Source organism: Hyperoodon ampullatus (genome assembly GCF_949752795.1).
Source record: "Hyperoodon ampullatus genome assembly, chromosome: 16".
Lineage (NCBI taxonomy): Eukaryota > Metazoa > Chordata > Mammalia > Artiodactyla > Ziphiidae > Hyperoodon > Hyperoodon ampullatus.
The window spans coordinates 69,281,747-69,309,014 of NC_136929.1; the positions used below are offsets into that span (position 1 = coordinate 69,281,747).

Consider the following 27,268-nt stretch of genomic DNA (forward strand, 5'->3'; position numbering starts at 1 on the left):
ATGCAGCTCAATAGCAAAAAAACAAACAACCCAATCCAAAAATGGGCAGAAGACTTAAATAGGCATTTCTCCAAAGAAGATATACAGACTGCCAACAAACACATGAAAGCATGCTCAACATCATTAATCATTAGAGAAATGCAAATCAAAACTACAATGAGATATCATCTCACACCAGTCAGAATGGCCATCATCAAGAAATCTAGAAACAATAAATGCTGGAGAGGGTGTGGAGAAAAGGGAACCCTCTTGCACTGCTGGTGGGAATGTGAATTGGTACAGCCACTATGGAGAACAGTATGGAGGTTCCTTAAAAAACTAAAAATAGAACTACCATATGACCCAGCAATCCCACTACTAGGCATATACCCTGAGAAAACCATAATTCAAAAAGAGACATGTACCAAAATGTTCATTGCAGCTCTATTCACAATAGCCCGGAGCTGGAAACAACCTAAGTGTCCATCATCGGATGAATGGATAAAGAAGATGTGGCACATATATACAATGGAATATTACTCAGCCATAAAAAGAAACGAAACTGAGCTATTTGTAATGAGGTGGATAGACCTAGAGTCTGTCATACAGAGTGAAGTAAGTCAGAAAGAGAAAGACAAATACCGTATGCTAACACATATATATGGAATTTAAAAAAAAAAAAAATGTCATGAAGAACCTAGGGGTAAAACGGGAATAAAGACACAGACCTACTTGAGAATGGACTTGAGGATATGGGGAAGGGGAAGGGTAAGCTGTGACAAAGGGAAAGAGAGGCATGGACATATATACACTACCAAACGTAAGGTAGATAGATAGTGGGAAGCAGCCGCAGAGCACAGGGAGATCAGCTCGGTGCTTTGTGACCGCCTGGAGGGGTGGGATGGGGAGGGTGGGAGGGAGGGAGATGCATGAGGGAGGGGATGTGGGAACAGATGTATACGTATGACTGATTCACTTTGTTATAAAGCAGAAACTAATAAAAAAAAAAATAATAATAATCGGGGCCTGGTTGTCTCCTTTTAGGGATATCTTTACTGATTCTCTATAATTCAAACTTTACTTTCTTCTTTCCTCAGTTTTTTTTTTTAATTTGTCAATTTTATCTAGAATATCAATTTAACTGGCATAAAGTTGTGCATAGTATTCTTATCTTTAAATCTTTCTGTGTCTATACATATGTCCCCCTTTTCATTCCTAACCTTATTTGTGACTTTTCCATTACATGTATCTAATAAAATCAATAGATTCTTTATAAAGAATCAATTGTTGGCTTTGTTAAGTCTGTCATATGTTTGTTTTCTATTTCTTTGATTTCTGCTCTTCCTTCTACTTTTTTTTGTTTTAAGAAGACGTTGGGGGTAGGAGTTTATTAATTAATTTATTTTTGTTGTGTTGGGTCTTCGTTTCTGTGTGAGGGCTTTCTCTAGTTGTGGCAAGCGGGGGCCACTCTTCATCGCGGTGCGCGGGCCTCTCACTATCGCAGCCTCTCTTGTTGCGGAGAGACACACAGGCTCCAGACGCGCAGGCTCAGTAGTTGTGGCTCACGGGCCTAGCTGCTCCGCGGCATGTGGGATCCTCCCAGACCAGGGTACGAACCCGTGTCCCCTGCATTAGCAGGCAGATTCTCAACCACTGCGCCACCAGGGAAGCCCTCCTTCTACTTTTTAAAGAATTATTTTATTTTTATTTTCTAATATCTTAAGTTAGGTGTTTCACTTACCAATTTTCAGACTTCTTTTCTAATGTAACATTTAATGCTATAAATCTCTAAGTACTGCTTTTGCTCCATCTCATAATGGTTGATATGTATTATCATCATGGATGATACTAAAATTTTAAATTTCCCTTATGATATATTCTCTCGGTCTTCAGATGTATGGAAATTTTAATCTTTATGGAATTGCAGTCAGAAAACAAAATGTGGTTCACATAATATCAGTTCTTTGAAATTTGTTGAGAATTGCTTTATTGGCTAATACATGGTCAATCTTTGTAAAGTATCCATGTGCGCTTGAGAAAAATGTGTACTATCAAAGTTTATGGCCCATCACGCTAATTGACCAACATATTGTTTTGTTCAAGTATTCTGTATCTTTACTGATTTTTTGTTTAACTTAATAATTGAATGAACTGACCTATTAAAATGGATTTGTCCCTTAGTCTTTATATTTTTTATGCTATTTTATTAGTGCACAAATTTAGAATATATATTCCCAGTAAAATGATCCTTTTATTATTATGTAGTGATAATGCTTTTGTTTTTTTTTTTATGTAGTGATAATGCTTTTGTGTCTTAAGGTATCTCTTCCTCATACCTTTCTCAGCTTTCATTTTGTTATTATTTGCCGGGTATATTTTTCCACCCTTTAATTTTCAACGCAGTATTTTTTAAAGCATGGGTTTCACTCTGATATCAGGGAAGAAATGAACTTTTTTAGCATTTAAATCAATCAAAATTTTAGTTTGTGGGTTTTTTTTTTTAAGAAAACATTTCCAATTATTTTTTTCTTTATCTAACATAAAGGAGTTCCTTATGGTTTTACATGTCAAATGAAGTCAAAGCTACATGGAAATTGATCCAGGACAACAGGTCCATAGCTCACTCAGCATAACACTCTTGTCTGAAAACACCTGACACTGTCTTCCAAAGTCAGTTACTCCCATCATCTCCACCTTTGCTTTGATCATTTTCCACAGACTCTTCATGTATCAGTTTTATCAATTAAAAAACTTTGTGACTTTTCTGCTCAATTATTTTTAAAACCACCAATAGTAATATCTATCCCCCAAGGTTAAGATGTCGAATTTCCTTTTGACCTTTATTCCATGCATACACATATATGTACAGACAATATATGTATCTCTGTAGAAACAGAGAGAGACAGATCAGATTAGGGACCCAGACAGACCTAAATTTAGATCCAGCCTTGTCATTTTCTGTGTGGCACTTCCAAGATTAATGGGTTGTTAAATGCCTCTCTTACAGTTGTCCTGGAATTTTGTCTAGGGCTCCGCAAAAGAACAAAACAATCCGTGACACCCGCGCAGAGTACAAGATGAAAAGCACCCACTCAGGAGGCACCCAGACGGTGATTTCACCCGCGGTTCTGCGCGCGCCCCCTGCCGGGCGGGGAAGGAACACTCAGCTCTGCAAGTCAAGTGGGGAGAGGGAAGCAGGGAGGTCGGGGGACCATGGTGTGACCCGGCGGTACCTGGAATCCGGTATCCGGGGTCCAAGGCACGGGAACTGGGCCTGCAAGGTGAAAAGGAGCCTGTCTGTGATCACCCTTAAAGGGATCCTTCCCGAAGGGCCCTTGAGGGAGGAGTGAAGTCTGGAGCCCAGGGCGTCGGGTCACCTTCTTCTGTGGTCAGGGTCCCCCATGTCCCGGGGGGCCAACACCAGAGGCCATCTGAACCAGATTATAAATTTGGTACATTTGTTATCAGAATCTCTGAGTCTCGGTGGGTTACCTCATTTGTAAATGTTGATAATAATAGTAGCGATACCACAGTTTCCAGGAGGACTCAAGAGGTAATAATAAAGTACTCCTTCTGGGTGCTCTCCGGAGTCCCCTCCTCACCTCTGGCTCTTGGAATCCCCCAAAACTCTGACTGATGAGCAGGCCTTACCCTGGCAGGCCACTTTCTTGGACAAAATCTCTTTTTAAAAAATGACCCCAAGCTATTCCCTTACCCAAGTTCCACATCTGGTGCCCAGGATTCTGTGCTGTGGACCAGCCAGGCCAGCAGAGCAGAGGGTATCACTTCTCAGGCACTGCTCAGGCGCAGCCTCTGTCCAGCTGTCTTGGGCCTCTTCAGCTCCCTAGCCTGGGCTAGGACACCCAGCAAGCCCCTCACGACGGTGTGATGGGGTGGCGCTCGAAGCATGGCTTTTGATCCGAGAAAATCAATCCTCTCTCCCTCCCCACACAGCTATTTTACATCTTCCCTTATATGTAAGATCGCTTATATCTTTTCTGACCAATTCTCAAACCGCACGTTCTATTCACAGCAACACCACTTCTGGGCGGGGGCGGGGAGGGCGGGGAGTCTGTCTTTTATTTTGTCTTCCTCTGGTCGTGGCTCCACATCCTTGAGCTCTAAACAGCTCTGCACCTTACTCACTGATGTCTAAACACATCAATCTATGAAGGAAGCTCCACATTTTTTTTTTTGCGGTACGCGGGCCTCTCACTGTTGTGGCCTCTCCCGCTGCGGAGCACAGGCTCCGGACGTGCAGGCTCAGCGGCCATGGCTCACGGGCCCAGCTGCTCCGCGGCATGTGGGATCCTCCCGGACCGGGGCACGAACCCGTGTCCCCTGCATCGGCAGGCGGACTCTCAACCACTGTGCCACCAGGGAAGCCCGAATCTCCACATTTGAAATCCTTCTGCCAAGAAAATAAGCCCCTTCAAATGCAAAACATTTTCTTTTAAATTAGTCACTCTGCATTTGAATGCTCTAGCTTTAGTGAGTTTTGTTTTTGTTGTGCAGCAGAAAATTGTGTAGACTGGAGTGGAGAAGAGGGGAAATATAAAACTTTACAGGCAAAGAGGGATAATTACTTCTGTTGTATTTGGCTTTTGGATTGGATTACGGTAACTGCAAGCATTATTTCTCCTTCTTAAGCTCTACAGGCATATCAAAGTGTCAGGGATATGTGGACCAAAGGTAGCAGTGAAGTACAAAAAGAAAGCCAAGGGGAGGAAAACTGACACGCATGGAATAGGAGCTAAGGATCAGCGGTTGGAAAGGTCAACATTTCCAAAAGCTCTAGAGCTCACAGGAAAAATGGAACTGACAACCAATGCCAAGAAATGAAGGAGGAACCAGAAACTAAAAGAGGCAAGCACACCTGTTGCTAAGTCACTCACTGTGGCAAGTGGAATTTCCTGGAGAGCCACACCAATACATATCCCTTTCCCAGGCTCATCTTACAGTGCCACTGACACTTCTCCAACGAGAGGTGGGAGCTGTATTCAGAACAAATGACAAATGTGAATGTGGAATAAATATATTTTCAGACATTCAAATACTCACAAAGTTTCCTTCCCATAACCCTTTCTTTCTTAGGAGTTTACTTGAAGGTGAATTCCAGCAAAGTAAGGAAATAATCTAAGAGGATGACATGAGATCTAGGAAACAGATTCTAAGAGAAGGGAAGTCCAGAATGAGAGCTGCACAGAAAGACAAAGCTCCGAGAGAGAGGTTCAGGGGAAAGCACGGGGGTGGGGCTGGGGCTGGGATTCAGGAGATTTATTATTCTGAGAGTTTGGGACATTTTATTGAAGGCCACTCCATAACACTAGATTTTCCCAACTATGTACATTATTTATAAAAATTAAAAATTATTTTAATATAAAATAACACTGATATTCTTTGTAATTTGTGGTATACACTTATGGCTGCTTCTTTGCTTAACTCAATATGAGGTTTTCTTGTTTTCTACTTATTTTAATTCTTTTCTTTTCAATGGTTGCACTGGTATGGAAAGAAAAAAAAGTCTTCTGGTTTTAAACAGTGGGATAAATAAGATTCCATGAAGGTCTCAAGTTGGGCCATTTAAAAGGAAAAGCTAAAGTTTAACAAGTCATAAGCAGAAGGCACAGGGCTTAGTCTCAGATTCAGGTTTGGTTTGGATTACAGCAGAGATATAATAAATAGGAATCAAAACAGAATCAGTGGTGTGGAGAAACCAGAACCCTGTGCACTGTTGGGAATGTAAGATGGCACAGCCATTGTGGAAAACAGTATGCAGGCTCCTCAAAAAATTTTAAACAGAATTACTACATGACTCAGAGATTCCAGCTTCTGGGTATATACCCAAAAGAGCAGAAAGCAGGGTCTTGAAGAGATAATTGTAACACCCACGTTCACAGCAGCATTACTCACAATAGCTAAAATGTGGAAGCAACTCAAGTGTCCATTGATAGATGAATGGTGGTTGCCAGGGGCTGGGAGGAGGGGGAAATGGGGAATTGTTGTTTAATGGGTATAGAGTTTCCGTTTTTCAAAAAAAAATGTTTTGGAAATTGATGGTGGTGCTGGCTGCACACTATGAATGTAATTAATACCAGTGAACTATGCCCTTAAAAAATGGTTAAGATGGTAAATTTTGTTAAGTGAATTTTTCCACAATTTTTAAATATTGGAAAAAAAATCCAACAAGATCAGTGGGCAGTATGAACTATAATTTGGACAATGAGCAATGGTCAGGATTTGAGAAACCACCGAAGGTGGACAGAAGACGGCAACATAGTTTGTATATTCCCTACCTCTGTTCCAAAGCAGTAAATATAATATAGATACCCTAACATACACACACCCACCCACATGTAACTCTCAGTTCCCCATGACTGTATCTTGCTTTTTCAGTTAAACATATTTTCTTTAAGGACCAACAATTACCCTTGTGTCCAAAAGTGGGTAAAGATCCCAATAACTGAATTACTGATAACTGAGGACTTTATCATCCACAGATTTTTCTTTTTTACACACACTATTTTAAATAATTTGATTGACTACACTTTGAGGTTTTTTTTTTTTAAGCTATTTACTCCCGTTTTACAGATGAGGAAACTGCAGTGCAGACATGTAAGATAACTTGCCTAAGATCATACATCTGTTACATCTGCAGAGCCAGTAAAACGAAAGCTCTATTATAGCTATTTGTCTACACTTTCCTTTACACCTGGAGTATCACATGGAATGAACAGACCTACATCTACATAAAGTTTCAATAAATGTATTTTCCATATATGTAGTAATATCATTCAAATGTATGTAGATAGGGCTTCCCTGGTGGCGCGGTGGTTGAGAGTCCACCTGCCGATGCAGGGGACACGGGTTCGTGCACCGGTCCGGGAGGATCCCACGTGCCACGGGGCGGCTGGGCTCGTGAGCCATGGCCGCTGAGCTTGCGCGTCCGGAGCCTGTGCTCCGCAGCGGGAGAGGCCGCAGCGGTGAGAGGCCCGCGTGCCGCAAAGAAAAAATATTTCTTTTTAATTAAAATGTATGTAGATAGGAATAAAAACTTACTGACTGTGGCAAATCTAAAGTTGCCATATAAACTTGCGTATAGCTGAAAGTACCCTTAAAAATCACTTACATCTCCCATGATTTTATATACTTAACCCCAAGCAGTGATTTCCATGCACACTAAAATTTAAGAATCAATGCCCTAAACCTATGAAAGGCACAAAAGGATGTCAGGGTATCCAAAAACCTGTGCCTTTAAGATAGCTATGAAAACACTGGTGAATGGAAAATAGGTAGATATTGCTTCTTGCAATATTTACTTCATCTTATTTAAATATTTGCATTTTATACTCTTATTCAATCTTTTTTTTTGGCCACACCACTTGGCTTGTGGGATCTTAGCTCCCCGAACAGGGATTAAACCCGTGCCCTTGGCAGTGAAAGCGTGGAGTCCTAACCACTGGACCACCGGGGAATTCCACTTATTCAACCTTATTATATTATATGCTGCTGAGGAGATTAAAGAAGCTAGTAGAGTCATATCTTTCAGGGGGAGTATGTTTTAAAATTAGTGTGTAAGTTAAATATATTTGTGATATGGCTCTACTTATGACTTCATATAAATTTTCTCAATGGATACTAAAAGTACAATTTCTACTGTGCAGAATTCAGCAAAACTGTTTTTTGCCTTTAGAAAGAGGACAGAAAGTTCATAACTCTTACATTAAGTTACAATGCCAATTAAGGAGTGGGTGAAAAGAAAAACCACTAGTGAAAATAACAGACATTCAGAAGGGTAGGAAGAAAATCCTATTCTAACAGTGTCACAAGGGCCAGTCAAAAAGCAAGTGATATAGAGAAGTCCTGGAGAAAGAGGATTGAGAAGAAAGGACTGGATTTGGTCACTGGTGATCTACAATAACAATTCTGTAAAATTGGACAGCAGAAGCCCCCAAGGAACTCAAGTGATGCCAACTTACAGTGATAAGCAGCAGTAGCATAACCAGACTTGCTAAATTAAAGATAGTTTTTGTTCTGTTTTCTTTAAAGCAGCCCTGGAAGGCTCAGTCAGAGATGATGCATTAAGTATAAGCTTAAGAAACTTTCATTTCCCCAGCAAACAAAAAGAAAATGGGTAGGGACACAACATAAGTGCTGGAATGAAGATGGGATTCCACTGGATCCAGACAGAAGATTAAGTGCTGGCAACTATCTTCCCTCATAAAATGAAAGCGGATAAGAACACACACACACACACACACATGCACACACACTCCAGATAAAGTCACAAGAGAAAGATACATAAAATTTTGACAAATTCTGGAAAGAAAAACAAATCTTTTAAGAAGAACCATAGCCCAAAACACATGCTAGAGTATAGCGTTGCAAAGGTAAAGTTTAGATGTGGAAGACAATTCTAAAAACTCTAAATATCTAAAAAGAATTCCAGGAACAGAACAGAGAAAATGAAGGGGAAAAAAACAAACAGTAAATATAGCTATATGCTGTTTTAAAATCAAAATGACAGAGGGAAGCTTGAAAAAAGGGGTATCAAATATTTATATCAGTCACAGAACTTCTAAGACCCGAACTCTGAAACATAAGAAGTTAAAAAAAAAAAAAAAAACTACCTCCTAAACTAACAGGCTTGACAGATGATAAAACCAAGATATATAAATTTAAATAACCCAATAAACAAGCTCAATCTAAAACATACACACAAGCTGGTACACAAAACACCATGAATAAACCTAAATAAACCTTCTTTTCAGGCACATATGGAAACACACAACAAAAATCTCTCAATACAGACCAAGAAGTAAAATTACACAAGTGACATTCTTAGCCTACATTCAGTTAAATTAGAAATTAATCACAAAAAGATAACAAAATCACCACCACCATGCCCAACCCTATCTACCCAAAATTTTTTAAAAGTCTGCTGGGAGAAAAAGTCCCACTAAGCTTAAGACTCAAAAGAAAAATTATAAGCTATTTAGAAATTGAATAATATTGGGGAACACTACAAAACAAAACCTTTGGAATGTAATCAAGCTGTAGTAAGAAGAGAAATATATGTATTATTAAAGACAGACTACAGGTAAATGAACTGAGTATATACCCCAAGACACTAAAAGAAGAATTAATAAATTCAAATAAATTTGAAAAAATGAAGATTATTGCAGAAATTACAGAAATAACATGCAACAACAACAAAATGCTCAATCAGTAAAAACTAAAGCTGGTTCTTAGTCAAGGAAATTCAAGGATAGAGGGGAAAAAAAGATAAAAAAAATTTTTTTTGAACCAAGAAAATATAAATATGTAAGAGATGCTACAGAGGAGATTTACGAAATAAAGTAGCCTACTTGAACCTTTTACCAACAAATTTTTAAATCTAGACATGCACAACTGCTAGGGAAAACATGAGTTACCAAAATTTCACTTCAGGAAGACTGAAAAACTTGGATTAACTAACCATAAAGAAGCTAAAGAGATAATAAAAGTTTCAACTCCTAAAAAAGCTTTTAGGCCCCAAAGGAGTAAGGGAAAAGGAGTGAGGATAGACTGAGCCAGTGTTCCTTATCCAACAGCAACAATGAGAAAAAGTAATTTTAAAGAAAAATAGAGTTTGCAAGATTGTTGTGAAGTAAATTTTCACTTATGGATATAAAAGACACCAACCAACCCAATTCATGGATGGAAAGATTTCAATATCATAAAAATGACCATTCTCTCGAAAAAAAAATTTTCTTTAATTCAATGCCATTCTAGTAAAAATCCTAAGGACTTCTCCCAGAATTTGGCAACCTGATTTTAAAATTCTAGTTGCAGGAGTATATAAATAAACTAATGGAACACAAAAGAGAGCCTAGAAACATTATAAACATAAATATTATATTATTTTAAATATATTCTCAACATATAAAGGCACTTGGTATATGACAGCTATGGCATTTAAATCAAAGTAGAAAGAATGAACTATTTAATAAGTAATAGTGCTGAGGTGAATGGCTATGCATTGGAAAAAGATACAGTAAGACCCTAACTCACACCACACACGAAGTTAATTTCAAAGGGATTCAAATCTAAAAATTAGAAGCAAATAACAGCTCTTATACACTGCTGGTGGGAATATAAAGTAAGACAACCACTTTGGAATGTAATTTGGCAATACCTAGAAAGTAGAATACCCATATTCATTAAACTCAACATTCGCATTCAAAATAATCATTTATGAGACAGGAAGGATGCTCACTTTGGCCCTGGTTGTAATAATGAAAGTGTAAACAATCTGATAATAAGAATAAAAATAAAAATAGGAAAAATGATTAACTGCTATAAGAATGGATTAACTGTGGTACAGTCAAACAATAGAATACTTTACAAAAGCAATTAAGAGGAATTTACAGAACTTCATCAAATTTAATATGACATGATGATTTAAGAAGCATCCTAATTTCAGAGTTGTTAAATCGTGAAAATATAGAACAACATGTAACAAACATGGCTATACCTATACCTCAAAGACACAGTACTGAGTAAAAATAGGTTTCAAAATTATAGATACAATGGATATTTTCCCATAAAATTTAAAAATATACAAAATACTCCTATGCACTTTTAAAAATACACATATGTAAAAGAAGGATGAAAACATGCATGGGAATGATACACGTTAATATCAGGATATTTACCGCTTAGTGAGGAAGGGGGAAAGAATGAAAAAAGGTTATAAGTTTTAACTGTATCTTTTAGTATTTTATATCTTCTTAAAAAAAAAAACAGGAATGTAGTTTTTACATAAAGTGAGTTTCTCCTCCCCATGAAAGGACAGACACAAATGCAATCACTCCACATCATCTATGACACAATTATGGAACGCTTATCCTTAAAACACAATAAAGAAACACTGCCTCCTAAACATTCCTGAGAGATTTTACTGCTCACTGGCAGAGGGAGCAAAGTGTGTGTGTGTGCGCATGCGTGCTTGTGCACGCACGTGCATGTGTGTGCATGCATGTGTGCGTGTATACACGCATGTTGGGGGTGGGGGGAGTTATCGAGAATTTAAACAAATATGGTGAAGTATTAACACCTTTTTTTTTTTGTGGTACGTGGGCCTCTCACTGCTGTGGCCTTTCCCATCGCGGAGCACAGGCTCCGGACGCACAGGCTCAGCGGCCATGGCTCACGGGCCCAGCCGCTCTGCGGCATGCGGGATCCTCCTGGACCAGGGCACGAACCCGTGTCCCTTGCATTGGCAGGCGGACTCTCAACCACTGCGCCACCAGGGAAGCCCTTAACATCTTCTAAACTTGGAGAATGAGATCATGATGGTCTGCTACATTATTTCCCGGATGCTGGAAATATTTTTTACTTGAAAATTGAAAAAATAAAACTAAAAAAAAAGGCACCATGTATAATGTAAAATGTGAGCTCTATCAAGATTTCAGAAAGTAACTAATTCCTACATTATATAAACTGTTTCATAGACAAATAGAGAGACCTTTCCAACTTATCCTAAAGGCTGGAAAAACCCTTCATACCAATACTGGAGTAAAGAGAACACAACAAAGAAAATCACAAACCAATCTCAATACTCGACATGAATATAAGGATAATGAGTAAAATGTTACCACGCTGAATCTAATGGCATGACCAAGCTGGGTTAATCCTACCAAAGCAAGCAAGGATGATTCTATTTATGAAATCTATTTATATAATTAATTACACTGACAATTATATATTTTTTAAAACATAAACTGCCATGCAAACATGGAATTCAACACACATTCCAGATTTTATTTTTTAATAACTCTGATTAGACAGTCATAGAAATTTTCTTAAACTGAAAAAAGACAGGCTGCTTTCTATTTAACAATGCTCTGGAAGTGCCAACCAACACAATTAGACCAGAAAAACATGATAAATAAGTATCAGAACATCTGAAATACTGACAAAACTCTTTGCAGAGAGTGTTATCCATCTAACAAATCCAAGACAATTAAATGAAAAAGTCTTACAACTAATAAAAAGTTCAGCAAAGTGGCTGAAAACATAACACAGTAGGTATAACCAGTTAGAAAATAGAATAACAACGTTAGCAATAACAATAAAATTCATAAAATATATTTTTAAAGATGCAAAGCCTATTCTTATGAAGAAAATAGTAAAACTATATTGAAAGGAAGGACTTTAAAAAAAATCTCAGCGGGCAGGCTCAATATTGTAAAGATGTTGATATTTTGAGTAAGAGAAAATGACAAGAATAGCCAAGAACAACAAATAAGACATTGTTAAAATTAAAATTTAGGAAAATTTCTCAGGCCAAATATAAAAACTTATTATATAGGTATAGTACTTACATTATATATTGGTTATAGGCAGAGACAAAGAGATCAATGAAACATGAGTCCAAAACCAGGTCCAGGTAGATAAAGATATTTACATCATGATACCTGTAGCATTTCAAACCAGTGGAGATAAAAGAAACTACACAATAAACTGTGTTAAGAAAAGTAACTATACACTTAGGAGAAAATTAAGTTAGACCATAATTACACACAATATACAAAAGTAGTCCCCAGATAGAGTAAATGATTTAATGTTAAAAAAAAAGTGTACATATTAGAAAAGAGGAAAATAATTTCAAAATCTTGTAGTAAGCACAAAACTCAGAGGCCATAATGAAAAATACTGACAGATTTGAGCTCACAAAGAGGAAAAACTCTCACATTATATGACAGAAGACACCACTAAAAAAACCTTAAAGATGGGAATTCCCTGGTGGTCCAGTAGTTAGGACTTGGTGCTTTCACAGCCTTGGCCTGGGTTCAATCCCCTGTGGGGAACTAAGATCCCCCGCAAGCTGTGCGGTGTGTGGCCAAAAATAAAAAAAAAAAAGCTCACTGATAAGTGACTCACTAGAAGATATCTTCCACGGACTTAACAAGCAAGTGAATAATGTGAGAATATGTAAAGAGCTCATGGAAAGATCGTAAGCTCACTTTTAGCATATATGCTAGCCAAAAACTACAGTATATTTTTGTAACAAAATGTAACTTGGTGTGGCTAAAGTCCATAACCCATCCCTACCTCCTTCCTTTTTACCCAGAGATAAACAACAACAACGATAAAAAGACAAACAGCTAAATAGAAAAATGCACAAAGAATATGAACAAGGAAATCTGGCACTTCAGCACAAAGACATTAACAGGAAAGATCATTTACTGCATCATTTGTAACAGTGAAAAATGTAAATAACCCAAATGCCCATCAACAGAACAGTGATTAAATAAAGCATGGCATACGTATACAATGAACCTTATGCAGCTGTTAAAAGGGTGCAATAAACTCATAAGTGCTGATAGCTTTATAAAAACATTTAGTAGAGGAAAAAGTTGTAGAAGGATATAGTATGGTCCCACTTACATAAAAACAAGATATACAGGTATATATACGCAAGTGAGACTGAAATCCTGATCAGGTGAAACAAAGGGTGATTTTCATATTTTGCTCTGAATGCCTGTGTTGTTTCTACCTCCTTTCTATGGGAAAGGATTTAGGAAGTACCTGTGTAAGGTTTTAAATCAAAAAAGATGTTCAGCTGGCTGTTACTTACTGTGAACTTTGTCTGTTTATTTGAATAATGGAACTACAGAACTCAGGTCTAACAATTACTAGTTATGAACAGTTTGAGGCTTAAAGACAAGGTAATTGCTTCTTCAGAGCACACTACTAAGCTAATCTTACAGTGAACTAACTGGACTAGTTTAGTAGTCCCTTAAACTATATTATAGTCCCTTAAACTATATTACACACCCTTCTAAAGCTGTCATGTGAAAAGTCCTAATAATTTCCTAGCTTCCTTCTTTTGCTCTAAAAATCCATCGGTAGCTCCCTTAACTGGCTTTGTAACTCAAAGCCCTAAACTATGTTCTCCCAAAATACTTCTGCAAGAGCATCTCCCCACTACCCCACCACAACGCAGATAAAGTTCTCCCCTTCAGCCAAGTTGATCTCAACTCCCAAATGAACATGTGTGGTATGCACCCAAGCTCCAAATATCCACATACTATCTATAAGGGGCTAACAGTATTATCACCTCTCCAGGATTTTTTTTCATGATAACTAGGGGCATCCAAGGGGCATAACGCAGAAGACTACCTAGTGAACCAGTTAAACCCATCCACCAAAGAATGTAAATTATGTAAATAAATTTACATTTTTATCCATCACCATCTAAGATTTGTCTGAAGCATTTTATATGCTTTCAATAAATAGAAAGCAGTCTGGGTTTAAATAAGTTATTTAAATTCTAGTCCAAACCAATGGCATAAGTATTACTTCAGACCATCAACTCTGGCTCTACTCTGTGACCTTTGGGCAAGTCTAGGTTTCTTTGTAAAATGTTGATAATACACATTTCTCACAATGGGAGAAAATGTAGGGAAACAGGTAACAAGAGTATCCAATAAAATGTGGCCAATGCTATGTTATCACCTTGACTGGGAAATTCCAACATAATTTGAGAATTATGTCACTACTTCTTTAAGACTTATTAATATTTATTCAATCAATGTTGGTTTGATGATTAATATTTGAGGTAGTACCGAAAGGGCATAGCTTTGGAGTAAAACACATGTGATCGACCCCTCAGTCATCACTTTAGAGATGAGGAATCTTGAGTAAACCATTACAATCTCTGACCCTCAGTTCCCACATCTGTTAAAGGGCATACCATCAATGACCACAGAGCTACAGTGAGGACTACATGAGATGACAGTGTATGTAAAGCTTTTAATAAGGTTATCTGGCACAATAAATTAACAGACTTCTTTGTCTTAAATCGAACAATTTTTAATGTCTTATTTATCTACATTTTAATAAAGTAAAGTAAATTTATTCAACAAACGTTTTTTAGTACTATGTACACTAGGCACTGTGCTGTGTGCTAGAGATAAACTAGTAAAAACAAAAAAAAACCCACCACCTCTGTCTTCATGTAGTTTACAATGTTGGAGGCAGTAGGACAAGCGTTAATCAAACAATTCAAATGCCAACTGTGCTAATAAGCTCTATAAAGAGGTAAACTAAGGGGGCGGATAACAGTGGGGTTTGTCCTGATCACAGAAATCTAGAAAGGTTTCCTAGGGAAAATTCTTACTTGTAGTGTGAGTACGAAACAACTAGACGCAGCAGAAAAAGGAAGAGTGCTCCAGGCATAATGAATAGACTATATACCTTTATATGCACCCTAATAACTTGTACCTCTGGCAGCTAGGTATAAGGGGACTGAAAGAATAGCCTAGCTGACAGAGACTAAGAAGAAAAGACTGGCTAGATAGGACTGACCAAAGATGCAGAGCTTTGTAGGGCACATTATCCTAAATGCAATGGTGTAGTGTTATGGGATTGTAGGGTTTATACTGTAGGGTTTGTTGTTGTTGTTGCTGCTGCTGACGGGATCACTGTATTTCACAATATAGTCTGGCTACACTGTGAAAATAAATTTGAGGTCAGGCAAGAGCAAATGTGAGCAGACAAGTTTGGAGGCAAAGAAATGAGAACTACTTTTTTTAAATACACTGATGAAAAAAAGAAGAAAAATTCCAGGAATAATCAGAAGGTAAAATCAACAGGACTTGATGACAGACTGCATATGAGCATAAGGAAGAGGAGGAGTTGGGAGGTAATTTCTAGATTTCTGATCTGCATTGCTAGCTGAATGCTAGTTCTATTTTCAGATATATAAAGACGACCAGATCCAGGAAGGAAAGGTTATGCACTCAGTTTTAGACATGTTGAGTCCAAAGTATTTTTTTTTAATTAAAAAATAAGAAAGAAAAACAGGTCCAGATCTTGCCACTCTCCTACTCATCAAAGCCCTGCAGTGGGTTCCCATCAAACTCTGAACAAAAGTCCCAAGAGGCATACAGGTATGATCTGATTCTTTGCTATCTTCTGAATTTCTCTCCTACCCTTTTATCCCTTGGTCACTTTCACTCCAGAAACACTGCCTTCTTGAAATCCTTGATGTACTTTTCTTCCCTAAGGACTTTTGTACGTACTCTTCCCTCTGCCCGTAATACTTTTCCCCCCCATATGGCTTGATTCCCTCACTTAATGGAAGTCCATGATCAGATGTCACCTTCTCAAATAACCTTCTTTGCCTGTCCTATGTAAAACAGTCTTCCTGCTGAGAGGCTGGGCTGGAGAGAAAAACTGAATGAAATCTCTGGTAGTCTTGCAAGGCCTGTCACATAATACAAGTCTTACTCCCAAGACTTTTGAAACAAGTTTGAGTCTAACAAAAGCTGCAGCCCAAGCCCAACTCCATGGATTGAGGTAATCAAGCCCTAAAATGCCTAATAGAAAACAAGGCAAATTCTCTCCTGGTGGAAAATGACATCAACTTCAATCTTTCAGTTCTTTTATAAACATTCTCCTGCAGAAGGGGAAAAAATTAAAAGCCCTATAAAGTGAGAGAAGGAAGTGTGACCAGGAAAAATGTGACTGGTAATAAAGAAAAAAAAGAACTAGGCAATGGGATCAGATCCACAGATGATGCAGATGTTAGACTTAGTTATATAATTCAAATGTTTGCCAGCTGTATTCTTTTTAAATGGGAGGAAAGAGTAAAAAGACAGAGACATTGAAAAGAAAAATGAAATCTATAAAATATAACTGGACATTCTAAAACTAAAAAATACAATATATGAAGTCAACTAATTGGGTTGGTTAAATGGAAGACTGCACAGTGCAGAAGGCAGGCTTGATAAATCTGAAAGATGGGTCAACAGAAAACATCCAAACTGATGCACAGAGAGAAAAAAAAAAAGCAGAAAGATCAGGGAAGAAAATAAAAAGCACATGGGACACAAACAGTAAAGTATATTTATAACTGTAGTGCCAGAAAGAGAGAAGTGATAATAGAGTAGAAGCAATATGTGAATGGATAATTTTTCACAACTGATGGAATACATCAACCCACAGATTCAAGAGCTCAGTAAACCCCAAGCATGATAAATAAAATGAAAAACATAAGTATGCTCAGCACAGTCAAACTGCTAAAAACAAAGAGAAGATCCTAAAAGCAGCCAGAAAAAAAAACACACATTACCTACAGAGAGCAAAAAGGTTTTAAGCTGACTTACAAAAAAAATATGAAAATCAGAGGACAACAGAATGCTAACTTTTAAGTTGCCAAATAAATAAAACTGCCAATCTAGAATTCCATATCCAAGGAAAATACCCTTCAAAAATGAAGGTGTGATTAAGACCTTTCAAACAAACAAACACTGAATGAGTTAACTGCCCCCAGGCCTGAACCATAAGCAATATTAAAAGCTCTTCAGGCTTAAGAAAAATGAATTAAGATCGAAGCACAGAACTACCAAAAAAAAAAAATAAAAATGAAAAAAGTGCAAAGAAAAGAGAAAATGTATGTATAAACAAGTAAGAACACTGACTATTGAAAGCATAGATATTTCCAACATTTATAACCACAAAATATATAACTATAGCACAAAGAGTAGAGGCACAGCAAATGGAATTGAACTGTTTTCAAATCCTTGCATTGTTCAGAAGGTGGCAAAAACATTAATACAGCACAGACTATAATAAGTGAAATACAGATATTATAATCTGTAGGGTAACCACTGAAATAATAATACAATCGGGTGTAACTAAAAAGCTAATAAAAGAGATAAAACAGAATAGTAAGAAGTATTTTACCTAGCCAAAGGAAGGTAGGAAAAGGAGAAAATAAAGGAATAAAGAAAAAATTGGCAAAAAAAATAGCAATAAAAGCTACTGTATCAGTGATTATACCAAAAATAAATAGTCTAAACACTCTAATTAAAGAACAAAGATTCTAAGATTGGATAAAAGAATAAGACCAAAGTATAAAATGTTTACATGACATGCGCTTTTAAACATCAGGACATAAACAGGTTGAAAATAATGGAACAGAAGAAGTTTTGTCATGCGAACAATAGTTAAAACAAAAGTGGTATGGCTATATCAATTATCAGACAAAGTAGGCATGAAGTATTCATACAGCTAACAAATGATGTTTTATAATTATAAAAGTGTCACTTCATCATAAAGACATGAACAATCCTAAATTTTACTGAATAACGCAGCTTCAAAGTACATAAAATAGCTTCTCCTCCAATCATCTCTACTCTCTATCCTGCTTTCCTTTTCTAATCTCCATACTTTTCACAGTATGACATTATATATTACTTATTGTTTTCCTTAGTCCGCCACCTCTTTGTGGAGAATGTAAGCTCCACAAGGGCAGAGACTTATTCTATCCTGATCACACTATATCCCCTGTAACTAGCCTAGCACATGGTAGGTACTCAATAAATATTCATTGAACAAATTAATAAAACTGTCACTACAGTAACTTATTTTCTTAGTGTTTACTTTTAAAGTTTATATGATCCATTTCTTTTCTTCAGTTATGCAACCTTTTAACTTAAATAATACTTAGTAAGTCTCTGCCAGCCAAGATGTTGCATGAGAAGTTTAAATAAGAAGTCTGAAAAATGTTACTAGGAAATATATTTCCTCTTTATGAAACAAAGCCTCCAAAATTAAAAATCACTAAAATGTGCCTTCCTCCATTTAGTAAACATATTTAAATATATATAGATAGATTCACATAAATAAAATAATACAGTTATATATTAGCTTTCATGTTTATTCAACTTCACAGAAAATCCAAAACTGTGTCTGAAAATTGGTTATCTATCTAAATACCAACTGTTCATTACGGTGACATAATACTATGTGGTAGGGGAGATATGCCTAAGTTAAACAAATTCTTAAATTCCTGACATTCTTTAAGTGGGCAAAAGGAAAATCAAAAATCAAACTTACAAGTTATAAGAAAATACAGAAAGTAATGTAACCTTTAATACCTGGAACAAGTTTTACAGCCACATTTGTAATTTACATATACAGTGGAGATCACTGAAAAAGCTTCCTGTTGCACTGCAGCAAGAAATTTTATTATAGTCTAGATTAAACGGATTTGCTACAGAGTGCAGCAAAGACAACCTCACTGAAGAATCATAAGATCTTCATAATGGAACTTGTTACAGTGAGTTAAATATTTTCTTAATTTTTTTATACAGTATATATTTTCAAAATGAACATTATCACTGAAGAGTCTGCTAACCACTGTTAGCAATTAACGTTTTACACATACTTAATTTTACTTTAGTTACAGTATGTGGTTCTCCAAATGTTAGTACATGAAATGTTAAGTTTCAACATAATGAGATAATCCCCTAAGATGACTCAGGACATCAAAACTTTGATCATTATTGCACCTATTTTTTCTACAGAAAAATGGAAACTTTACATCATAATCCTCCCAAAAAGTGAACAGACAAGTTATAAAATCACAGACTCATTGTCATTGAACAAAATCTACAATGAACATTTTTTGTGAACTGATGTACAGAATTAAATGTGCAATGAAATTTGGTTAACTATGATCATGCAAATAAAAATCCTCCACAATCATTTTTTCACTGTTTTATAAAATGGTCTTAAAGATATACTCCCATAAACATTTCCGGTGCAATTTAGTCAACGACAAAAATACAAAGCTATCCCTTATTCTTTATTTTATAGATTTAAAAACATGCCTTTGTACTGCTGAAATAGAAATAGCGTGTTTGGGAGAACTGAGCTAATGACACATTTAAAAACCAACTGTATCTTGGTCCAACATTAGCTGCCTTGATATACAGCAGCCTCCCATAATCACTGGTGTCAGTACTGTTGTAGATGAAGAATTGTTAAATATTGAGAGATTAAGACACAATTCAAAACTTTTTTTTAAAAAATAAAAGGCCGTTTCATAAACATGAAGAAATCTTCAAAAGAAAAATAATCACATCAATTGTGATATACACTGGAAAATAGTAAAATGTCACTTTCCAAAATAGTAGTTTCTTTATTATATCCCCCATCTATTATAACCAACTTGGAAATATACCTTAAACATAATGGCATATTAAATGAAAATGCTCCATTATCCATTGTGATAAATTTAATAAGTTAGAATATGATTTTCTTTTCTGATGGTAACCATGAAAAAAATGAAAGAACAGCACCTGAAATACTAAAATGAATTTAGGAAAGCATTAAGTTGTAACCTATATGTTTTGGTTGAAAATACAGTTCATAAAACTGTATAAAGGATGCTGCCTTTGTTTCTATATTTTGTAGATTACAACAAAGAAAAGAAAAAAGATATGCTCTAAACCCAAATATATTTCCACTTCTCCCAATCTGGACAAAGTGGAATTCCATTCAAAGTTCATAAGATTGTGATACCTACAGTAGCTCATATAGTTGGATATATCACTCCCACCCTGTCCCTCCCCCGCTGAAACAATTTTTGGCTCCAAAATAAAGTACAATAATAAACTCTTGATGAAAAACTATGTTATGGGGCAATCTATCATATACTATGGCTAAATACGAATTTACAGAAAAGAGCACATCCCATTTTCAGCACTTTTTTTCATAAACATGCAACTCACTATAAAATACAAAACACTTGCTTTCAAGAACAGCTTTATAAAGACACACTGCATCAATAAAATTTTTTTCTTTCTGATTAACTTTACACTGTTATGGAGAACTGAAACACTTCTAATGTGTATATATCAGATTTTATATTATAGTGTAATAATTTGCATTTTCTGAACATAATGTTCAAGAGGAAATATCTATACACAATAACATTCTAGACTATTAAAAACTAATTCAAACTGCAGAATTTTATTGATACAGTAGATTAATAAAAACTGAAAAGGGATGATAAAATGGGATAAAGAATTCAGTACATTATTTTATAACACACTCTTTAAAATTATAATATTTTAAATCTCTTTTTAAAATTTTCCTTGCCATGAAAGGCCAGAAAATTCTGGGACCAATACTGAGGTGTAAAATAATCAAACAACTTCAGGACTATTCCACAGTTTGCGTGGTGTCCTCCCATCAGAGGCATTGTTCAGGTGTAATGGCAGACAGTTTAGCACCTCTGAAGATTAAGGGTGCCCAGGAGTAAACACTAGGTAAGATACACAAGGGAAAGAGATCATTTTAACTCTCCAACAAATTGTGACATCAAGAAACTGACACCATTTGTTGAAAAAAAAATTTCACAGTAAAACTGCAGAGAATACAAATACAAACACTGACAGATTACTGCTTAAGATCTATCCTAACAAACTCTTTTCAAATCAATAGATCCAATAAACAGCTGGGTACTGTCAGTTTAAAGCCGCAGATAAAAGCTATACAAGCACTTTAGAAGTCAGAAACATTAAAAAAAAAAAAAAAGAAGAAGAAGAAGAAGAAAAAATATATTTACAAGTTTCTTCTTTATGTCTACATAGCCATCACACATTAGACTTTTTCACAAGACTCCATAGGAAATGTTATCACCGTGCGCGTGGCTAAAGCATGTGACCACAAATACATGAGGTCATCAGAGTAAGGTCCAACTGTCCACTCTTCAGCAGTCCCATTTTGTGCATCAAAGGCTTTACTCAGCCTGAAGCTTGACAAAAAATTATTTTTTCAAAGCTTTCACATAGAAAGTTATTAATGACATTTGTTCATCGCCTTTCTCTTTTAGAACTTCGCCGCCGTACCTTGAAAGAAATATCACCAGATGCTTAATTAAAATGGGTACATATTAATTAGACACAGCAGTAATTATTATTATTTTTTAACCAATCATTATTCTTACATGTTCTTGATTTTCTTTGCTTTTCTTTCCTCAAAACCTTTCTCCTGTGTTAACTTTCTGCCTTGACATCACATATTTAGATGTACATAATACATGAATGCCCATAAACAGCCTTTCCCAGGATAGCAAAAGAGAGAACTATCTTACTTTTCTATTTAATAATTTTAAAGAGAAATGAACAGAAGTCAATGCCAACAGCAAGAAAAACAATTGCAAATATCACCTTTTTACTTATGTTTCTGTAGTAAAAGAAAACATTTGATATTTATGAATTTAGGCTTACAGCTGTCTTTCTCAGAAAACAGCTATTGAGTTTGGATCATAACAACTATCAAATACATATAAATCTGAAATTCAGACATATTACCACTTACTGGCAAGTACTAATGAAAACATAAAACTTTAGTTCAAAAAAGATCAGTATTAACAAGAGGAATACAAATAGAACAGGATTTTAATTTAATTAATTTACAGTATAGTATTTCTTTGATGAAGACATCAGTCACTATGTACAACTCTTCAGCCTTATTTTTACATCCCCCTAAAACCCTTTACAAACAAGCCCAACTAGTTTGAGACCATAATTCAACATATTTTTCTGTGGTCTTAATTCATTCACATAAATGCATCCTGATGCAGATAGAAGTGCTGATTATATTAAATAGAACAGAGGGGCAGGGATCAACCCTGGGACCTGATCAAAGAACACAGGTTTCTCAAACAAAGATGGCTGGCTGAGCTGACCCAAAGATTCAGCATTAATGTTAGGAAGATGACAGCTCTTACTTAAATGTGTTAATTATATTTCTTCCAAAGGGAAAAAATCTGAGATGTAACCAACAAAACCATTCATTTCTTTTAAAAAAAAGTATCTCAGGAAGCATCACATTCCTACTTCTGTAAAAGAAGTGTCTATTACCAATTTTATGAATTCCAAAAGCTAATTTTAGTTAAAGACATGATTTTATTCTATATGACTAACTACTAGTAGCTAGTGGGAAACTCCAACAAATACTTATGAAACATAAACAAGAGTATATATAACAGATACAGGGAGAACTTAAATGCGTAAGGTGTTGACATCAGACTGCCACTTGTTCCTCTCTGCATTCAGTTTTTTTTTTTTTTTGCGTTATGTGGGCCTCTCACTGTTGTGGCCTCTCCCGCCGCGGAGCACAGGCTCCGGACGCACAGGCCCAGCGGCCATGGCTCACGGGCCCAGCCGCTCCGCGGCACGTGGGATCCTCCCAGACCGGGGCACGAACCCGTGTCCCCTGCATCGGCAGGCGGACCCTCAACCACTGCGCCACCAGGGAAGCCCTGCATTCAGTTTTAAACTGGGCATTTACCCATTCACTAGGCTACATCTATTATTCTCACTTGGTTTCAGGTTTTCACAAAGGATATAGTCTCCACTATCTAAGCCAGTAGATGAAACAACACTATAAACTAATGAAGAAAAATATATAAATATTTAGAATTATTAAGTAACAGCAAGTGCTAAATGGATCTGACCAAATATTTACCAACTCTAAGTCTATATTCCATACTATTTACACATGGCACTTTCATAAACACATACATTTACTGCAGAAACTTCTTCTTCCTCTGTTTCTTCCTGTGGATTATCATCGACAGGAGAGCTACCCTGAAACACATCTACTTCTTCACTTGAATCATTTTCTTTAGTAGCAGCTTGTTTGGAGCGTCCTACACGGCTAGAGTAAAACACATGTAAAATAAAATGAACATTCTGATCCTTAAGTGGTAGGTTACTTCATAACAGGAAATGCTTTAAATATTTCACAGGCTTTCATTTATTATCATTCTTATTCTCAATTACCTTGTAAGCCAAGAAATATTTTTCTTACATTCTGAACCCTAAACAAGCACTTAATCCTAGAATCTTATAAAAAGATCTACCAAATAATAAGTCAGTGTGACTGAGACCAATACCATAAAGGATTTTAAAACATAACCCAAAGTCTACTCCTCCTTTTACCTTTCTCAACTCAGTAAAAGGTTGAGTTGCTCAAAGCAGAAATTTTAAGAGTCTTTCGTCATAGTCTACAACTCTTTATCTGGCCCTAAGATTCTACTTATAAAGAAATCTCAAATCCATTCACTTCTCTCCATCTTCATTGTTACTACGTATTTCTAAACCATTCTCATCTCTTGCCTCTTCTCTCTACAAGTAATCTTTCAAAAATGTAAAAACAGCTGATGCCACGCCCCCTAGAGAGCCCTCTATGTACTGAGAGTAACTGCATAAACCTCCTTAATACAGTATATAAAGCCCTGCAGACGGGCCTTGCCTACCTGTCCATTCTCATCTCTTTCCACTCCCCAGTTCCCCACAACTACAATTCAGCAATATCCTTGCCTTCCTTCAGCTCTCTGAATTTGCCAGGATTTTTCCCACTTCAGAACCTTCCAAAACAGTGTTCCCTCCACCTGAAATGTTCCTCTCCCTACTCTCTATCAGTCTAACTCCTACTACCCTCAAGGAATCAACTGGTCACCTTCCAAAGAGAAAACTTCCCCAATTCCCCAGCCCTGTCCTTACATTCTCTTACAGCACCCTAACTTTATCCTTCAGGGCACATATCACAATTTAGTATTCCATATTTATGTGTGATTATTTAATGACTACATGCCCATTTAGATGGTAACTCCTATAAGGATAAGAATCGTGCCCGTTTCGTGCCACTATATTCCCTAGCACCTAGTACTCTCTGAAACAGGAGACACTCAAAAATATGTAATAGATGCCACCATTTAATTAAATGTATCTCTCTTGATAAATATTTTTTTAATTAAGAACATAGCCTATCATTTCTATAAGCAATCGAAAATAGATATTGTTTAATCCATACTCAAACCAATTACTCAAACGTACTTGATTCAGTTTTTCAGAATTAATAGAAGAAAATACAAGGAAAATAACACAATCTTTCTCAATTCCACTGAGGTCAGAACAAGAAAACAGACAAATCATAACATATGTTATTACATTACCTCTAAAAAGGGGCTTCCCAGTGAAAGGAAGTTAGGCCGTTAAGACAGAATACAGAATCTCTTTCTGTATTGATTTTTTAACAGAAATGCTTGTTTGATTTAGAACACTCATGTGAGGAACTTGTGTAATTTTAGGAGGTAACATGATAATCATCTAAGCCCTTAATTTTATGAGGCCCAAACAGAAACAAATTAAAGTTACAAGCATGAAAGATATTCACCCCGTTATATTCTTGTTATAAAATTAACCATGGGAATTTAAGATGCCTTAAGAATATCTTTTTATCAGAAAAACAATGATTTTCCATGGTTGAATACAAACACATTTATGAAGCTGCCACAAAAATGTACTTACCTTACTTTTTATCTGAGGGAAAAATTATATGGAAAAAGGCAGGAAGTACTGGCTAGACACTCAGGTAACTTTTCCTCTTCCTATGGAATACACAGGAACAGGAAAAACTTTGAAGGTAACTGAGTATTTAACCAAGGTCTGTTGGCAACTCTGAAAAGTCAAGCTACTCAAGTATGGGATTACTTTCAGAAAAACTGCAAAATTTCTAGTAGAAGACACGCTATTCTATTTCCACTTTGAGGAGAAAAAAGTGCCAATTTACAGATTACAACACTGATGCCCCCATCAGTTTAATAAGTTTGGACACAGATTTGTTACTGTAACTCTCCTATAAACATGTACTTGTGTGAACATCCAAAACTATCTATAGATACAGATGTGTTAATGTGATTAGAAAACAAACAAAATCAAGACATCAAAAACTTGAGATCACCATGTGATCATTTCCACAGACGTAATTTAAGAAAAATGATGCCTGTTACTTTCCGACATGGTTCAAAGAATCAAAGCAAAAGTGTAAAAGCTATTTTTTAAAGCTGTTGAGGAAAGACATGAAGAAAAATTGTAGCATGGAATGACAAGGTAACGTGGTCTATACTGTAATTATTTAAAAATACTTCATCATCTCTTCAGGTACCATAAAGTATGTATTGGAAATAATAAACTATTTGGTATTCATTTACAAAGTTTTGTCTAAAACCTGTAAAAATGGACAAATGTCACCAAAGGTTGACTGGGTATCAATCACCTAGGTAAGTTTACAAAAATGTTATCTTACCTAGTGTAATGGGGCTAAATATATGGGATTTCAATGCAGCCCTACGTATATTTAGAAATTTATGAACCCCTGCAAAATAATTTGAAACTGGTTTGAAATTTAATATTATTTACAACTTACACATTTTTGGGGGGTTGTGATGGTGATGGCGTTTTTGATGGTCTTCCTCGTCCTTTCTGTGGTGTGGATTGTGTGGATTCAACTGCGCTAGTTTCAGGAGATTCTGCTCTGCTTTGGGGAAGACCCAAATGTGGATAGCATCAACTTGTGATTTATAATATAGTAACTAAATGCATGCAGTTTAGAGTTACACATACTTACCTCTGCTGTGCTCTCCTTGAAGTTCGGTGCTGTTTACTCTTTGACTTCTGCTCTGTGCTTCCGCTCTGTCTTTCTTCTTCTTCCTCTGCTTCTGCTGTTGAAGGTCCAGGTTTTTTTTTGCTTCCTTTTTTACAAGTTTTCATGGCTGGCTCTTCTTTGGGTGTACTTCCACCAGGAGGTTTTGGTGGTCGGCCTCTTTTACCTTTTTTTGGTGGACTATTCTGTTCATCCTCATTTTCTAATATATCTTCTTTGAGCCTCTTTTCCTCAGGCCACTGCTGTTCGTCTGATTCTGAAGCCGTATGGCCTCTCTTCCTTCCACGCTGACTGCCTTTAGGTTTCTGTTCCTGTACCAACTTAGTCAGGTCATCCATCCCTAATTTCTCCTCTGAATCTGTTACAGGTGTTTTTTTCCGGCTTCTAGGTTTGTCCAATTCAGACTAGGAATAAAAGCCACAATTTCAAATATAAAACTTAGTATGCATTGTTAGTATATGTATTTTTAAGAATCAAAAAAAAAATCTGTTATCCACTTCAGTCATAAAAATGTACCTAAATAAGGTATAGAGTTCTGAAGTACATCAGAACCATAACTACTTACTTGCTTTTATTAATAATTTTCTAATTTAAAACACTATCTGGGGGTAAGAGAGTAAGTTTTTATTCTTACTCAAGCTAGAGAGCCTCAAATGAAACCCCTCAAGATCAGTATTTGATTAGATTATAAATTTTGGGTGAAGAGCTATTTCATAAAAAAGAACATTCTAAATTGAATGCTTAAATAGTGGACAAGTATACTAAAGTATAATGGATCTGTTTTGATAGTCAATTTAAGTAATCCTAATTTTACCACACAATGTATAATAAGACATAAAATATCAACTATATTATATATATATCATGCATACACATCATAAAAGAACTATTTTTATTTTATAAAATGGAGGTTGCAAGATACAAAAGTTTAAACATATTCATCATTTATTAAAAATTCTGAAAACACTTCTGAATCAAAGATACCACT

General features: G+C 36.1%; 1 protein-coding gene across 4 annotated transcripts in view; it reads right to left on the bottom strand.

Moving 5' to 3' along the window:
- Positions 1–21,638: 21,638 nt before the first annotated feature.
- Positions 21,639–27,268, bottom strand: part of PDS5B (PDS5 cohesin associated factor B) — a gene marked incomplete at both ends in the record, with an annotated part of 121,700 nt that continues 116,070 nt past the window's right edge. For 2 of the 4 annotated variants that reach the window (XM_079721590.1, XM_079721591.1), the window contains 4 exons: positions 21,639–21,674; positions 23,355–23,490; positions 26,044–26,154; positions 26,245–26,684. In XM_079721590.1, the coding sequence (XP_079577716.1) occupies positions 21,639–21,674; positions 23,355–23,490; positions 26,044–26,154; positions 26,245–26,684 (723 nt within the window). The remainder of the gene's footprint in view (positions 21,675–23,354; positions 23,491–26,043; positions 26,155–26,244; positions 26,685–27,268) is intronic. The other 2 variants (XM_079721589.1, XM_079721588.1) reach the window with 1 other exon arrangement.